The following is a 13,204-nucleotide window of genomic DNA, read 5'->3' as shown; positions in this document are numbered from 1 at the left end:
TACCACAAACACAGCTACATAAACATCGTAATGGTGGAATCATCAAATTGGAAAGGACCTTTGAGGGCATCCAGCCCAATCCCCGAACTGAGCCACAAATGCCTCAACAAGTTCTGTGACAGGTGTCCACCACCTTCTGCCTGGACACAGGGAGTGTTCGTTGTACCAGAGAAGAGACATCGTAGTTCTTAATTCTCACACACCCTATTCACATGCACATGCAAAAGAGTCAGGGAATGATAAATCTGTCCCGTTTACTCATTCTTTAATTTCCAGAGAAGCAATGACCATCAACTACACAGAACATTAGAAACTAAAATCTCTGATCCCTGGAATTCAAGCTATGTTTTTTCACAAATGAACAATCATGAATCACGCTCGAGATACTGGGCAAAAACCATTTCCCCCACGAATCTGCCAAATCATTTACATGCTAGACCTTTAAAAAAAACCAAAACCCTATATTCTCTTTATTTGACATGGTTCCAAGACGCTTTCTGTTACCTGCTCCAAATCACACTTGCCCTCCCTTTCCTAAGCTTTCTTGGCAGAAATTAAATAAAAGCAAGGCTATGGTGAACAGTATTCACGTGGGATGGTATTTATCTTTCAGTGCCTCTGAACAATTATAATAAAATAGCAAATCAGGACTTGATGTATTAGCTTTATACAACTGGATTTATTTTAAAGAAACAAATGTTGTACATTTGAATATCCTTAAGAGACCACCCACTTAAGAGTAGACTTTAATCGTTAACATAAGACTCATTAACATATGGGTTCATCCTGAAGTTTTAATCCACGGCCATTTTTCTCCTTTCTCCTTGCTCATAATTCTACACACTTGTGTCTACCATGGTAAGCAGGGCTATTCAGTAGAACTCATCCTCATTATTTTTTTTTTATTTGAGTACAGTTTGAAAAGCTCGCCATTATTAATATCTCATATTTCCTGTAGCATACGTACAGTTTCATTTGGAAGTCCCTGGGCCCAATACAGGGGACGAGGGAAGCCTCTGGTTGAACCTAGAGTGACTATCTTGTGAGTCTTGCACTTAATGTTTATTCCCCTGTTGATTCCATAATCTCCAGCATGGTCACCAGTAAGAAGAAACAGAATTGCCCCTCTACAAACGACCAATTAGATAAAGTGTATTTCAAGCATCCTTCAAATGTGCTCTAAATATACCTTCCTCCCCTTCACTGTGTCTATACCTCTTGTACCTCCAAGCATCTGACTCCTTCCACCTCCATCCCCGGCATATACCCACACACCCTTCATTATAAGCTCAGTTTTATCAAACTGAGGTGAAATAAACTCCCTACTCTTACGCAGATAATTATGATATAAATAATAATTATTAATGCTCCTTCCCTTTTCATTGCCATTCCAGGTCCCAAAACTTGTTCCTTGTCCACAAACAGTATGTGACACCCAGGTGGTTATTACATCTCTCTCCCTGAGGGCCCCAGAGCAGACTTCTAATGATTGCTCTTTGTTGCTACACCATGTTTGTTTTCTTTATAAAGTCCTCATCTTTATGAGGTGATTGAGAATTTCAATCGCTTCTGCTTCCATTAAATCCTAGAAATAGAATCTAGTAGTAAGCATTTCACATGTAAGTCTTCAAAGTTATTGCTTTTCTTTGCGGTAGCCATTTTATTATGGCAGAATGATTTTGAACTCACTGGAGATAAATTCCATACTAAATTAGCAATTATCGCAAAGGATGAAGACTTGTCAGTCTTCTCTAACTCACGTGAGCTGGAGACATGGTAATGTACTCTGTGCTATGTCACATGTTTGTTCCTTTGATTTGGAAAGAGTCTATACCAAATATTTTATCTAAAAAGCAAACTCTCATTTCTCAATTCATTTTTGTCACTCCAAATTCATGTGTTTAGATTTCAAAGTATCCCATAAGCGTTAGAAAGAAAATGAAGAGTCCTTTTCACATGTAACATTCGTGTTCTATCAGGCACTGAAATACAGCAATTTAATAATGGTCTCGGGAAACCTTGAGGAGGAGTCCAGGACTGGACAGAAGATCAGGCTGGATGACCCCTAAGGTCCTTTCTAAAGTTCAGGCTTTATGATTCTGTGAGAAGTTGGCCATGTGGTATAAAAGAACAAACGATTGCCTCAAGTGTACCTCGGTTACAGAGTATTCTTGAATGTATAATTCAAATAAACCCCATAGTAAATATGCCATTGAGCCATTTTCCAACTATGTTAATACTGAACTTGTTTTCCATAGCTTTCTGCAAGACAATGGAATATACCGTAACAGCTCTTTCATATTTGAATACAAAATGATTTTAAAATGGCAACAAGAAGAAAATTCAAAGTCCAGAGAATGATTTGAAAATATTGCAGAATATGGTGGAAACACCTACACTTTCCTAAAATATAAAAATGAAATGCAGGCTACAAAAAATTGACTGCTATCTAACATAGGACTCGAGTATGGTTACTAACACCAGGGCAGTGAAAACTAAGTATCTCGTGGCTTGATTTAATGCTTGGAGAAGCAGTTATTGTTTTCAGACCAGATACCTTTTGATCCTTTAATTTAGTATTTAAAAATTCATATATCCAGCTTGGGCAATAATAAGATAAAATTACATGGTTGCAATATTATTGAGGGGAAAAAATCAGTGTTTGTTATGTGTGTTAATTACATATTATGTTTAATGAATGATATTTTAATTGAAATAAACATAAATGCACAAGCCTCTCATTTAGTAGATTGGACTTACTTCGAGTTTTAGAAATGAGATCATGTTTGCGAAAAAAAAAAGAAAGTGGTTGTGGTTCTTTCCCAAATGATCTTTACTAGACTGTTCATTTCTTTTACCCTGGTATTAATTTCAGCATTTCTTTTTCTTTTAGGACGTGATTCTCAGTCACCAGACTCAGGTACAGAAAAGCTATTCTGAATGACCATTACATTTGTTGTGAGTTTTTTTTTGTTAACATATTTGTAGTCACATTGTTGACCTCACAGTAAACTTCAATTGCATATACACTTATGTCTAATTTCTAGAAAGAAATTAAATTCTATTTTGGAAAAAAAAATAAATTTTACCAAAAAAATGTTAAAAGTGAATGTAGATATTTTTGTATCCAATTTGTCTTCCCTTAATAAAAGCTTGGAGCTCTTACAATGATCGAAATCAAGAGACACTGAACGGCGATGCTACATATTCCTCTCTTGCAGCAAAAGGTTTTAGAAGCGTTCGACCAAACTTACAAGAAAAAAAGTCACCAACTCAGGTAATCTTGCACGGCCTTGTTTACTGTGTTATTTTAAACATGGTTAAAAATATGCTTTAGAGTCTCTTCTCCAGCAACATGTACATATTTAGATACATCTTTTATCTTTAATGTGTTTTTGCTTTTGGATCTGTATTCCTTGCCAAACTTGAATTCACAACATAGAAGACAAGTTTTAAGCTCAAAATGGGCTTTGTGGGGCTTTTTTTCTGATTCAGTTCATAAAAGTACGATCACTTTCTACATAATGTTTATGATATTTCCTTAAATTCATAAAAAGCTGTCAGCCGATGCTTTGATTTCGAAGTTATGCGGTCGGCCATACGTTTATTCAATAAATAGGAGTTATGCAACTGTTCATTACATTAACTGAAAGAACCTTGTGTTGGAGATCTTAGTAAAATTGTGCCCCGAATCTTAAAAGTGTTACCGAAACAGTGTGAATAAATATAGGGTACCTATACCTCAAAGTCTAAAATTATGCATATATCCCAAGGCCTAAAAAATTTGCCAAGAGAACACATGTTCATTTTTAACATAATTTTCAAGAATATAGATGGAGTCAAACTTCATAATGTATTCTCCATAAAAACCGTTTTCTCCCAGAGGGCAACTATTGATAATAAATTACAAGGCATTCTAAATGGAACAAAAATGATCATTTAATCTAGCCAACAAAATGTGTAGAATAATAAGGAGATATGACATTGTTTTACTTTCTTTAAGGGTAAGGTTGACGCTGGTTTCTTTAATGACTAACTTTGACTTTCTCTCTGTTTTTCCTTCAACATTATTTCTCTCTCCGGATGCTTTTGGCAATCCAGGCACCCTTTCCACCGCCCAGAAAAGAGAGCTTTTGTAGTTCCTTGATAACCAGCCACACACAGGGTGACATTTCAGATCAACTAGTAACTAACACACAAACTCCCTCCTGTACGAAGTACTTTACTAGCAGAAAACCTCTTGAAGGAACTATGCATTCCAATGATGACTCAAACCAGACAATTGTGTATTCGGAAGAATCTAACACAACTGTGTCATATACCCAAAAAATCACTAACCCACTACCAGCAGCTGCCAGCACTGGTCCCCCATCAAATGCTGACACCAGCACCCCATTTCTACAAGAGGATTACACGCAGGACTCTCAAACTCGACGAATTTCTACACTGAAACTAATCCATAACCAGGATCTAGGAAGTAGTGTCCACTTTAATACTCCACGGTTTTCCCAACCTGTTGAGGTACCATCGTGGCTCAAAAGGCCTTGCTCACCACCCCCTAACCCAGTGCCTGGAATATACACAGCATCTCTTTCCATTCAGATAACTCCCGTTTCAGGACACGATCCTGAAAGCCACAAACAGCTACCTGAGCTTTCTCCAGAGACCACAAAGATACCTCTTCAGCAAGAGAGACAAAAATCTGCAGTTGCTGCGGCCTCCCAGTCCTCAGACTGCCGGGTGGTACATTACACTTTCCAATCTCTTCTTACAGGTGTTCAGTAGAGACCCTAACTCCTCTGATTTGGGCTTCTTATATAACCAAATGCTTTGTTAGTTTCCGAGCAGGAAGGGAAAGGAGAAAGAAACCATCTTCTTATTTCAAACCCTACTAAGTTCATCAATAGATTTCTAGGTATCTTTTAATTAAAAAAATACATATCAACCAATATCTATTGTGTATATATACACTATATATATATTGTTATATATATATATATATACATATACAACCAACCAATATGTATGTGCATATATATATATATACAACCAACCAATATATATGTGCATATATATATATAATACAACCAACCAATATATATGTGCATATATATATACAACCAACCAATATATATGTGCATATATATATATATATATATATATAATACAACCAACCAATATATATGTGCATATATATATATATACAACCAACCAATATATATGTGCATATATATATATATATACAACCAACCAATATATATGTGCATATATATATATATATATATATATATAATATACACAGATTTTTAATCCAGAAATCATGTGCTAACATTTCTTCCCTCTAAGTATTGATGAATTGGTTATCACTGAATACTCTGCAAACCACCTCAGCGCTCAAAGAATTTTTAAGTTTCACAGAAATATTTTTTATGTCAGGCCTTTGAGTGCCTTGATTTACCTCATTTACCTATATAACATAATTAGCAATTACAATTCACTTTGGCAGGGAACATGTATTTTAATTCACCCAGCATTTACTCCTTTGCACCTCAATATTCATTTTCACTGAAACTTGATCCATTTCTACCTCTTAAAATTTATCTCAGGACATACAGTCGTCAGTCTTCAATATCCAGACTGTTAGGAAGTAAACCCTTATTTCCCTATATGTAAAATGCTCTCATAGTGTCATTCTCCTGGCATTTATTAATCATTTAGAAGATAAATGTTCCTCTTCTTGGTTTCTGCAACCTGATATAGTGTTAAGAGCATAAGCTTTAAGGATAAACAGCAGATTTCCGTTCAACTCCATCACTGGCTATGTGATGAGGCAACCTTCTTAACTTCTCTGTCGGTCTGAGCAGAGAAATGAGAATAATAATTAATCCTTAATTCCTAGGTTATGGTAGGACTAGGGAGAGAGTGGAAGTAAACCATTAATAAAAATAAAATACAACTACAGCAGTAGTGGGAGTATTGGAAACACTAATACCCAAGTAAATAATCTCTATAATACGATTTCCTGTAGCTGCACTATTAAAGATCAATCAAAACATATCCTTGAAGAGATATATTTTTAAACTTTGTAGAAAATCAGACATCTGATTGACACCACATCCCTTTTCCCACCTGTACAGCAGAAACCTTAAGCTTAGATGATTAAAAAGACAAAAGGTGGCGGGGGGGGGGGGGGGGGGGGGGCGGGGCGCCTGGGTGGCTCAGTCGGTTAAGCGTCCGACTTCGGCTCAGGTCACGATCTCACGGTCTGTGAGTTCGAGCCCCGTGTCGGGCTCTGTGCTGACGGCTCAGAGCCTGGAGCCTGTTTCCGATTCTGTGTCTCCCTCTGTCTCTGCCCCTCCCCCGTTCATGCTCTGTCCCTCTCTGTCTCAAAAATAAATATTGAGGGGCGCCTGGGTGGCGCAATCGGTTAAGCGTCCGACTTCAGCCAGGTCACGATCTCGCGGTCCGTGAGTTCGAGCCCCGCGTCAGGCTCTGGGCTGATGGCTCGGAGCCTGGAGCCTGTTTCCGATTCTGTGTCTCCCTCTCTCTCTGCCCCTCCCCCGTTCATGCTCTGTCTCTCTCTGTCCCAAAAATAAATAAAAAACGTTGAAAAAAAAAAAAATTAAAAAAAAAAAAAAATAAATAAATATTGAAAAAAAAAAAAAAAAAGACAAACGGGTATTTTCATACCTCTGCTAAAAAGATCTCCTTCATCAGCTGATTGTGATATGCAAAATTAATTCATTAGCGAAATTTCTTTGAATTAAGGTAATATCTTTTGAAAGCCCCTATGAAATATGATAACAATAATTATAATAGCAACTGAAAATACTAGGAGTTTATTATATGCAGGGAAACTTAAGTCCGATAACTTTCTTTTTCCACGGTTTTGTCACTATCCATGCCGACCAGAGATAGTTGGTTTCATTACATAATCCCCAGAGAATCAGCATGAAACACAAATTAAGGTGTTGAGAACCTGTCACTGTTATTCATTGAACAATTATTTATTGGGTATCTACTATGTGTCAAGTCTGTTCTAGTCACAGAGCTGTATTTGAAACTATTGAGAATTAAAATCTTGCCAGAGAGAGGCAAAACTTAGTAAAAAAAAAAAAAATTTAAATAGGCGGATTATATACATCAGAAGGAGATTCTGTAAATAACTAAGCAATACTAAGCAGGGATCCGGGGAGCAGACTCCACGTTATTTGGGATAGTCAAAGGATCCTCATTGAGAAGACCGAACAGCTTTGAAGGGGGAAGACTATTCCTGTCAGAGACAGCATCGTGTAAAGGCTTTAAAACTGAAGCATGCTGGGGCTGCTCGAGGACCAGCAGGGAAGCCAGTGGAAAGGAGAGGGAGAAAGGCAGGCGCAGAGGAGGCAGAGGGGACGTCAGAGGTAACAGTGGCCAGATGACAGCAGTCCCTGCAAACAGTGCAAGGATTTCAACTTTTACTCTCAATAAAAATGGGAGCCATTGGGAATTTCAAGGCTACCGCAATTGTCATTTAACTCGTGGTCTAACTGAATCATTCTGGCAGCTCAGGGGAGAACAAACTATGCTAGGGCGAAAGGAGACCAGGCAGCCAGTTAGGTGGCTTTTGCAACCATTTATGTGAGAAATGATGGTGCTCGAGGCAGGGTAGAAGCAGCAGAGGTGAGGAGAAATCAGATTCTGGCTGTATTGTGAAAATAGAGGAAACAGGACTGCCTGCCAGACTGCCTGGGGGACGTGAGGGAGAGAGAAGAGTGAAGACTGACTCCAAGGTCTTGAATCTTTGCACCTGAGGAGGATGGAATTTGCCAGCCTTTGCCCACACAGACTGGATAACTTTGGGTAGAGCAGGTCTGGGGGAGAATCAGAGGTTCCACTGGGATATGGTAACTTTGAGGTGTCTATGAGATATCCACATGCAGGGGTGGAGTAAGCGGTCCAATATAGGAGCCTGGCATTCAGGTAAAGGGGCCAGGTTGGAGATACCAGCCTACAGATGGTTCTCGTAGGCAAGAGACTGAATGAGATCACCAGGGCATGAGTACTGAGAAAACCAGAGGCCCGAGGACTGAGCCCAAGAGCATCCCAATAGTAAAAGAAGGAACCAGCAGAGGAGACTAAAAGAAGCATCCACTAAAGGAGGAGGAAATCCAGGAACATGTGGTATCCTAAAAGCCCAGCAAGGAAAGTATACGGAGAAGGAAGAGATGGTTAAGTGCACAAATACTGCTGACGGGGCAAGTGTACGACGAGTTCTGCTAAGTAATCCTGGACTTAGTTGTGGGTACAGAGACTTTCTTGGAGTGGGCTTAAGAGAGGCTAGGAGAAGAGCAATTGGAAAGACATCCTTTCAAGGCCTTATTATTGTAAGCCCTTTCATCCAGTGATTCTCCCTCTCTGAGCCTCAGTCTTTCATCTGTAAAATGGGGATAATAACGGCATTCATCCCCTGTGAAGTTTGAATAAGATACTGTATACGTATCTTATTATATAAGATACATAAGATATATAAGTCTGGTGTAGGGCCTGCTACATAGTAACCCCTCGATATGTAGAAGTTGTTATTTTAAAATAGTATCCTTTTTCCAAACTCTACCTCTGATGGGGAAAAGGAAATCTGTTGTTTTCCACAACACATTTTTTAGGAGTGGATTAAAGTTTATTTCATCTCACCTACTGTGTGTTCCATGATGAGAGTGTGTTGCCCTTTATAGCATTTTGTCAAAAGGTGGCATGAGATTATTGCACTTTGGGCTTGCTTTTATTGATTGATTGATTGATTGATTGATTGTAGTAAGAATATTTAACATGAGATCTACTCTTTTAACAGATTTTAAAGCGTATCGTTAACTATAGACACAATGTTGCAGGGCAGATCTTCAGAACATATTCATGTGGCATAACTGAAACATTATACCTGTTGAACAGCAACCCACGTCCCTCCCAACCCCCCGCCCCTGCCCCTAGCAACCGATTTCCTGTTCTCTGCTTCTCTGAGTTTGACTGTCTTAAATACCTCATGTAAGCGGGATCGTGCAAGATTTGTCTTTCTGTGACTGGCTTATTTCACTGAGCATAATGTCCTCAAGGTTCATCCGTGCCTCATGTGACAGGATTTCTTTCTTTCTTAAGACTGAATAGCATTCCATTGTATGTACATATCACACTTTCTTTACTCCATTCTTCCACTGATCCATATTTAGGCTGTTTCCCCATCTTGCCTATTGTGAAAAATGGGCATTGTTAAGTCTCATTTTCCACGTAATGGCCTCTCACAATGGTGACCTTTGCATTTTAAATACTTACACTCCACGTTCTGGTGAGAAGTCTCATCAAATACTGAGAGCTGTAGGCTACACTCTATGAATCAGCCCAATATAGGCTCCATTATAAAGAATTAGCCTCCCAAGAAATTACCAGACCCAAGAAACAAAAATTCTCTACACTGAGAAGTGAAAAGGAAACTTCAGTGTTCTACGAGTTCCGTTTACTCTTTTTTTTTTTTTTTTCTGTTTTTGTTAAAGTCTGTCCGTTGGTTTAAGAAGAAAACAGCAACCTACTTTTAGGAATTTCTATTCTCTCCATATTTGATAATTGAACATAGTGTTTGATTTTCTTACTAATTTATAAATAGAACCAAAATGAGGTGTGTTACCCGACTATCACTGTGGGAACAGATACCCTGTTGCTAAAAAAGTCACATTGTTCTTCAGTGTCAGATAAGCGGAGGTCTAAGCCAGAAGCTTTGAAAAGACAGCAAAAGCGACACCCTAAATATTTTCCCTGGCATTTGTGAATGCTGTTCCCGTTGCTTCAGGAGGATAAGCTCGACCCTTCTATGATGAAATAACCTAATCAACCATTTGTCAGAGCCTACTTTCACAGCTGTGGCTGCACATATGTTAGAGACTCAGAGAATTTATCTCGCTGTCACGTAGAGGAAGGAGCAAAGGCATCTCTGTTGCTCCATGCAATCAAGACGTCTAAGTTAAGGAAGGCAGAATAATGAATAAATGTCAGCAGTGCCGAATGGTAAGAAAGGTTTAGAATACCAAGTATGCTTTCTGGACCAATCCCATCAGTACCACACCGATCGCTCATGTGTTCCATTAGGACGGCCAACCAACATCCCATATTCTTCTTTGTGAGTCTGTTATGCTACCAGCAATGGCAGTTTTCATATTAATGTTCTCCTTACCCTGCTCTTTGCTTTGTGCAAAGCAGGCCTGTGCTTTCCAGGCATTTCATTTTTTTTTTGTACTAAATGCTTTTTTTGGTACTGTACTAAGTACTTTACGTACATTTCCACAGTTAATTTTCACCAGCTTTAGGAGATGGGTTTCACTAATGTCCACATTTGACACATGAGGAAACGGAGGCCAAGGGAGACTAAGTGACCCGCCCAAGTCTGTCTGACTCCAGACCCACAGCTCTGCCAGTAGCTTCCACTGCCTCTATTTTCTGAGATAACCTGACTCCTGAACCCCGTCTTCTGGCAACATTCTTAAAATATGACACCTTCCTAGATTCAAAACCATATTCTCCATCAGAGTACCACAAAGGACAGTGGAAATATTCGCTCCCCTGATCAGATACCACACTGTGTCTGTGTGTCCGAATCTGGGTGACAGTTTTGGACCACTTGCGCCCACAGGTAGGGACTATAATGCTGTTAAGATCTCTGGTAAAAGGGTCTTCCTTATGAGACTATAGGGCAATCTTGTATCACTGAAATGCCAGTGGTACAGCCAGGCCTTCGGGGAACAGGGGAATGACCAGTTAGCTACTCTGTCTCCATTCGAGATGCCACCTAGTTCCTTCTGTCCTCTGTGAGTCAGCCTCGTTCTCTCTTAGCTTCTATCCTCTCATTGCTTCAAGTTGTCTGTGGATTCCTATGACATTGTCTGGTGCCAGTTATGCATGAACTTGTGTCTGGGGTTGTGGGGAACACTACTGCCTGACTGGGGCATTCAGTGTCATATAATTCAAATTCCCCACCGGGAGGAAGTGCCTAATTGGCCCAGTTCAGTTCAGTTATTCTCCTGAACAGCCAGCTGTGGCCAGAGAAATGGAATCGCCTAATACAAACACGGCTGCCAGGTCTTCCTCCCCAGCATCCTCAGGAGGGGCAGAGAGAGGAGGCTGATTATTACAGAAGCAGGAAGGGGGGGGGGGGGGGGCAGGAGAGGTAAAGATTGACTTTTATTTTTCCTAAAAATTCTTAAATTGTTTATTTAAAAATTATGGAAATTCAAAGTCTTAACAATGAGATGGATAATTATATTACAAAACTCCATTATAAGTACCCATCAGCAATTTCCATTATTTGGTCATCCATTTTCAACGGTCAACTCCAGTTATCCTGGTAGTGTTTTAAAATCAACATAAGACACCATTCCCTTAAGTTAGTAGAAATTTTAGTACCTTTATCCAACGAGTGAAGAGAAAAAAAATAATGAAAGAACCATTATGACACCCAATAAAATATAAATGATTTCTCCATATAAGGGGATTGATTCTTATGTAATTCCCTCCTAGATTTTTTATTCAAGTAAATTACTGTCTACTCTATGGAAAAATAGAGAATAAAACCAGTCAAATCCCTTGCCTGATATTTCTCAAGTATTCTGTATGCTCCTCGGGAAAGGAGACCTACAAGATTAAGGTCCCAGACCACAGTAGCATGTCAAGCCAACTGGAGCCCAAGACAGAAATAAAAATATGTGCCCATATATATATGTTGTTATGTATTGTTAATTTTTTCTAGAACATTGAAGTCATTTTTAAAATATTGGAAAGTTTAAAAAGTAGGTGCATTAAAACCAACATTACGTTTCAATATTTTATTTACACAAACAGAATTTATTATAACCTTACTTCCTCTTAATTGAAAATTGTCTTCTTTGTGATCATTGTTAGTCAAGGGGAAATTGTCTAACACAGCTATTCTCTCCACTGAAAATGAGTTCAGGAAAAAGAAGATTTGGGAAATTTTACTGATGGGTTTGCTTTCATTAAAAAATCCAGGATACAATTTTTTCCTTTTTCCTTGGTCTTCAGTGTGACTTGTCATGTTTTTTTTTTTTTTAATTTTTTTTCAACGTTTTTTATTTATTTTTGGGACAGAGAGAGACAGAGCATGAACGGGGGAGGGGCAGAGAGAGAGGGAGACACAGAATCGGAAACAGGCTCCAGGCTCCGAGCCGTCAGCCCAGAGCCCGACGCGGGGCTCGAACTCACGGACCGCGAGATCGTGACCTGGCTGAAGTCAGACGCTTAACCGACTGCGCCACCCAGGCGCCCCATTGTCATGTTATTTAAATTTTTGGCATTTGGTTCTGTATGGATTTTGGGGGGGACATTGATTTTGATTTTTTTTTCTAAGATTGCATTAAAATAATGTTTGTCTCAATTACTGCATTTTTTTTTTTTTTAATTTTGAGAGAGAGAGAGTGCATGCGCAGGGGAGGGGCAGAAAGAGAGAGAGAGAGAAAAACAGAATCCCAAGCAGGCTCCATGCTCAGTGTGGAGACTGATGCAGGGCTCGATCTCACAGTTTGTGAAATCATGACCTGAGTTGAAATCAAGAGCCAGACACTGAACTGACTGAGCCACCCAGGTTCCCCCCAGGTACTGAATTTTTGTCACTCCTTTCAATTTTGCACCCAAGATAAGGGTCTCCTCATGTCCCCTGAGGCCTGGAGTTGCCAGACTATGCTTCCGTTCCCGGTGCCCCAGTTTTATACCCAGCCCACAGCCAACGACCCTTTTCTCACCTCCAGCTTCTGGATCTACAGAGTCAGCAAACTGACGGCCCACGGCCTTGTAACTATAGATACGTTTGGCTGGCCTGCCACGGGGTTTATTTTATTTCTAATTTGGCCGCCTTTAGGAGGAACATGCCTTCTCCATCCTACTGTGGTTCTCACTATTCCCTCTTATCTAACGCCTGACCTGATCTACCCATTCTGGGTACATTCCTGGCCCTGGGTAGGCACTTGAGTTGGCAAGGCCTACGCACGACCAATACACCTTTTCCGCTGCTGAAACTCATCCTTCCTGAGCCGCCTCATTCCTTAGTTCCTCAAGGAGTACAGCCTCGAGTTAGTGATCTCTTTCATCCACAACTTCACCTTAGCATTCTGGGTTGAATTCACGGGGACCCAGATGTTCAATGCTGCTCTCTCTTGGAATATTGAGTACC

At 39.6% G+C, this 13,204-nt stretch overlaps 1 protein-coding gene across 49 annotated transcripts in view; it reads left to right on the top strand.

The window, feature by feature from the left end:
* The window catches only part of SORBS2 (sorbin and SH3 domain containing 2), a 351,659-nt gene that overhangs the window by 258,055 nt on the left and 80,400 nt on the right, over window positions 1–13,204 (top strand). For 26 of the 49 annotated variants that reach the window (XM_058723353.1, XM_058723357.1, XM_058723364.1 and 23 more), the window contains 3 exons: window positions 2,894–2,920; window positions 3,153–3,277; window positions 4,102–4,743. In XM_058723353.1, the coding sequence (XP_058579336.1) occupies window positions 2,894–2,920; window positions 3,153–3,277; window positions 4,102–4,743 (794 nt within the window). Of the gene's footprint in view, window positions 1–2,893; window positions 2,921–3,152; window positions 3,278–4,101; window positions 4,775–13,204 lie in introns of all 49 variants that reach the window. The other 23 variants (XM_058723372.1, XM_058723373.1, XM_058723377.1 and 20 more) reach the window with 6 other exon arrangements.

This window comes from Neofelis nebulosa, chromosome 3 (genome assembly GCF_028018385.1).
Source record: "Neofelis nebulosa isolate mNeoNeb1 chromosome 3, mNeoNeb1.pri, whole genome shotgun sequence".
NCBI lineage: Eukaryota > Metazoa > Chordata > Mammalia > Carnivora > Felidae > Neofelis > Neofelis nebulosa.
This window is presented reverse-complemented; position numbering and strand designations above follow the sequence as displayed.